Raw genomic sequence first — 5,000 nt, forward strand, 5'->3', positions numbered from 1 at the left:
TACATGTCTGGTACACGCATAGCCTACACGTCTGGTACACGCATAGCCTACACGTCTGGTACACGCATAGCCTACATGTCTGGTACACGCATAGCCTACACGTCTAGAACACGCATGGCCTACATGTCTGGTACACGCATAGCCTACACGTCTGGTACACGCATAGCCTACACGTCTGGTACACGCATAGCCTACATGTCTGGTACACGCATAGCCACACGTCTGGTACACGCATAGCCTACATGTCTGGTACACGCATAGCCACACGTCTGGTCTGTTGCACTTATTGGGGGTCCCCAGTGGGAACAGGACACAATGCTCCAGCCCATAACTCAAGAGCAGAGCACGTTTGGTGAAGGTAGCATTCAGCCTTGCCTTTAATCAACATGACTGTTTTCCTACCAGGAATAAACTGAATATCATTACCCATAAACTTAACGGCAACCCCCCTGCCCACTTGTATTAATATTCATTTAGCAGAAAGAGGTTGCAGCCTTGGAGTAACTGTGGTCTTTTCCATTGCTTGCAAAAAGCTCATGCATATAAATTTTCAGCAGATCCCCTTCTCCCCAGCCATCAGATGGGATTCGGTAGGGTGTGAAAATTTCATTAAGTGGTTGAATATGTAATGGCATTTTTCTTTTCTTTTATCCAAATTTATGATTTTACCGTCTGTTCTGTTTGTTTAGCAGGTCTGGTTCTGGTGATGGTGCCTTTTGGTTTGTTTTGGTTTGTCAACCAGTTAGTCAGAATGAAAAGGGTTAGCAGACGGATTATGTTCTGGTGACTTTATTCACAGATTTCTTTTCTTCTCTCTTTTGCATTCTTTGGCTTTTTTTTTTACTTTCCTTAAACTCGGGACAGAAAACATTTGCCACTTACCTTCATTTTACACAACATAACATGCACTCAAGGACGCCAAAAAAAAAAACATGAAGTAAATATAGCAAAGCCAATCGAAGAAAGTCTTTTTTCCATATCAACATTTCCCATGTCTTCTCCTCTTTTGTGTAATCCAGTCATTGTGAAATTGTTTGTGAGTGAGTCTAGCTCGTGGCTGCAGTTTCTCCTGCACCATTGCGTTGTTTGTGTTCATTTTAGACCACTCCAGTAAAGATGCGCTTCTTCATCTTGACCCTCTCAACAAGCCTCAGTCTCGACACACGCTTTGTCCTCTAGCGTTGCCCTCCCCATCTCGACGCTCACAGACTTCAAGTAGTACCCCCTCACTGTGAATTGCATCTTTTGAAGAGGCTTTTATTTCGCCCCAAAGTAATTGTGTTCCACTTCTTTTACACACAGCGAACACCACAGCCATGAATTAGAAAAACAGCCAAAACAGAGATGAAAGCCCTAAGATCGAGGAAAGGAAAAGGATGGAGTTTGCGAGCAGGGATGTTAGAGAGTGGCGAGCTCGGAGTGCGGCCGTCTTGTTATTTTTCTTTTCTGCTCTTGTATGCTGAGCTTTGTTAACGTTTGAATAAGAACCAGATGGACATATTTAAACAGCTAGCCATATACACAAACACACACACACACACACACTCGCACACACACACACACACACACACACACACTCGCGCACACACACACACACACACACACACACACACACACTCGCACAAACACACACATACAACACACACACACATGCATACACAGGCACAAACACACAACACACACACACACACACACACACAAACACACACACACACTCGCACAAACACACACATACAAACACACACACACATACATACACAGGCACAAACACACAACACACACACACACACACACACCCACACACGCTCTCTCACACTGACACAAACACACAAATATGCACATGCACACAGTCACACACAGATATTTACTCGTACACACACACATACACAACACACACATGCACAAATACACAACACATACACATACACACTCTACAAACCACCCAATAAAAAGGAGGAAATCACATAAAAAAAAGCCGCCCTCGTAACTCTCAGAAAACAGCAAGCTTCTTCACTGGGCTTTTGAGGGATAACACTCGCTGGGTGAAAAAGAGTTTTCAACTCTGACACATTGATGCATTGCTTTTGTTAGCACGCTAGCCCTGAGCCAAAGCTTTCCAGTGGATGACTTCTGGTTCCTGTTGAACCCCGCAGCTTAAAACAGACCTTCTGTCAGGAGCGCAGTAACCAGCACCAGGCCCTGATGTGGCGTCAGACAGGGGAGGATGCCCCCTGTGCATGGGGACTAATGCAGTGCACATCTGCATGGATAAACTGCCCACTGACATGGCTGATTCTCAGTCACACATGAATTGCATGGGTGACGTTGCATTGATTTTTTAAATATAGTTCTAAAACATGCACATGTTACGCAATATCACCTTGAATGCAAATTCTGCAGGTGTAATATGAGATGCTGAACGTTAAATATTACGGTAAAATACGTATCTCTTTAAACTGGTTTTGATGCTGTTGAAACTCATTTGAACACTAGCTCTTAAAACGCCCAGATGTTGCTGATTTTTGGTTTGGCAAATGATCTGTGATCAGTAGTGTATAGAGACATTGTGATGCCGCATTTCCTAGGCGTGTCCTCACCGCGTCCTAATGGCGGACGCAACGAGACCATTTCTCCTCTTCCTCTGGACAGTGACTATTAATGAGATGAGAGCACTCATGCAGTTCCACACGTATGGCTTCCCCTCTCACTGTTACTGTGACTCAGCGGGCTGCACTGCTGGTGAAGCCTGAGTGTGGATGATACCCATGTGGCTCAGCCAGATTACAGGCAACGAAAACACTGATCTGCCCTTTACCTCTCTATCGCTCCTTCTCCGTGATGGGCCAGATGATGATCTCTCACTCGCTCTCTCTATCTCACTCTCTCTCTCTCCCTCTCTCTCTCTCTCTCGCTGTGTCTGTGTCTGTGTGTCTGTGTAACTGTCTGTTTGTGTCTGTGTTTGTGTCTGTCTGTCTGTGTGTGTGTGTGTGTGTGTGTGTCTGTGTCTGTGTCTGTGTCCGTGTCCGTGTCCGTGTCCGTGGCCGTGTCCGTGTCCGTGTCCGTGTCCGTGTCCGTGTCTGTGTGTATATACATAGTTACATTTTATTCAAAATTGCTTCATTAGTTTGACAATCAGTTCAATTCAATTCGAAGTGGCTTCATTAATATGACAATTAAGAATTAACATCCCTCTCTCTCTCTGTGTGTCTGTTCCTCCTGTCAGAGCCTGGTGGGGCCTCTCCCGTGCTCCTCATCGGTTCTACGGACGGCGTGTCGGTGTCCCAGCTGGACGGGTCGGGGCCGCAGACGCTGCGGCATCTAGACGGGAACGGGACGTGCGGGCTGGACTTCAGCGCCGAGGAGGAGACGGTGTGCTGGGTCACGTCCGGGGAGACGGGCGCGCGGCTCCGCTGCGGCCGCTTGAAGAAGCTGAGTGGGATCTGGGGGGAGAGGGAGGTCAAGCCCACACAGAGCCTGCAGAGTGAGTGATCACACCCAGCCCAGCCGGCATGATGGACATATCAGATGGAGATGGAGAAGTCATTTAGTGCTGCTTCAACAGAGGAGTTTATATGAGGAATTATCAAACGAGTAACAATAATAACAACAATATCATATACATAACAATAGCAACAAGATCATATACATAACAATAGCAACAGTAACATATACATAACAATGATAACACTGTTATATACAAAACAATTACAATAATATCATATTCATATCAATAACAATAATATAATATGCATAACAATAACAAGAATACCATATACGTACATAACAATAAAAGCAACATCATATACACAACAACAATAATAATATAATATTCATACAAATAACAATAATATCATATACATAGCAAGAACAATAATATCATATACACAGTGTAGCAGAGTTCTGAATCATAAATAGCAATATAGAAAGTTGTTGCACAAACTTCTTCATCCAAAGTTTCTCATCTTAGATATATTTCATATCAAGAGCAAAATCTGCTCAATAACAGATGTGTTATTTGAACACAGCAGTATGTATTCATTAGATCTACTCAGGAAGTAGATCAGACTGGGAGAGAGAGGGGAGACATTTTATTTAATGATGATATCAGTAATGTGAAGAGAAGGAAGAGATCTATCCAGTGTTCTATGTAAACATGAGGCAGTCATGAGTGGATTTTATTAGCGCAATTGATTCCAATCTCAGTGAAGTCGAGCTGCACACCAGCTGCGCACACTCATCTCTAACATTAAAGTGTTTTTTTAAGAAACATATTTGATGCGTTCAGTAATTGCCCAGCGATGTACTCTCATTCTGACTCATTCTCTCTCTCTCTCTCTCTCTCTCTCTCGCTCTCTCTATCTCTATCTCTTTCTCTTTCTCTCTCTCTTTCTCTCTCTCTCTCTTCTCTATCTCTCTTCTCTCTCTCCATCTTTCTTTATCGATCTCTTCCTCTCTGGAGGCAGAGGCAATTCTTGATAGATATTTTGTCTTAGTCCCTCACTCACTCTCTCTCTTTCTCTCTTTCTTTGTCTCTCTCTCTCTCTCTCTTTATTTCTCTTGGCAGACACATTAAACGTTTTAACAGGGACTACTTGTCCAAAGGCTCTCCTTCTAGGCCAAGCGCAGCCTTTCTGATTCTACCCATTTGAGCAACCTCACGGCATTGATTTGTACCGTCAAGCATGAAAACCAGCAACAACGCTGGTCCCTTTAAAAAGAACCAGCCTCTGTCCTGAACAGTTATGCTTAATGACAGCAATAACCAGACTGGACACATTATTCATTTCATCTTAAAGTGTGGCCTCATACATCAAATAATGTTATACCAACTCCTGAGCTTAGGTGGAAGTGGGCATTAATGGGCATTTCATTATCCTGGTCTACACGTTTATTTGAAGATTGTGTTGAAGTCAATCTACTGCAGACAGGATTGTTACACCGAAAATGTTACTTTTAGTTCCCAAGAGGAGGTGGAAATAATGTGTTTCCCCCCCCCCCAC

The 5,000-nt window shown here is 43.8% G+C and overlaps 1 protein-coding gene across 6 annotated transcripts in view; it reads left to right on the forward strand.

Annotated features, from left to right (window-relative positions):
• Positions 1-5,000, forward strand: part of lrp1bb (low density lipoprotein receptor-related protein 1Bb) — a 302,617-nt gene that overhangs the window by 120,115 nt on the left and 177,502 nt on the right. For all 6 annotated transcript variants that reach the window (XR_004165369.2, XM_031582278.2, XM_031582280.2 and 3 more), the window contains exon 5: positions 3,224-3,481. Coding sequence is in view for 5 of the 6 variants with exons in the window: in XM_031582278.2 (XP_031438138.1) it covers positions 3,224-3,481 (258 nt within the window). In the remaining variant the exon portion in view is untranslated. The remainder of the gene's footprint in view (positions 1-3,223; positions 3,482-5,000) is intronic.

The sequence above is a fragment of the Clupea harengus genome, chromosome 2 (assembly GCF_900700415.2).
Source record: "Clupea harengus chromosome 2, Ch_v2.0.2, whole genome shotgun sequence".
NCBI lineage: Eukaryota > Metazoa > Chordata > Actinopteri > Clupeiformes > Clupeidae > Clupea > Clupea harengus.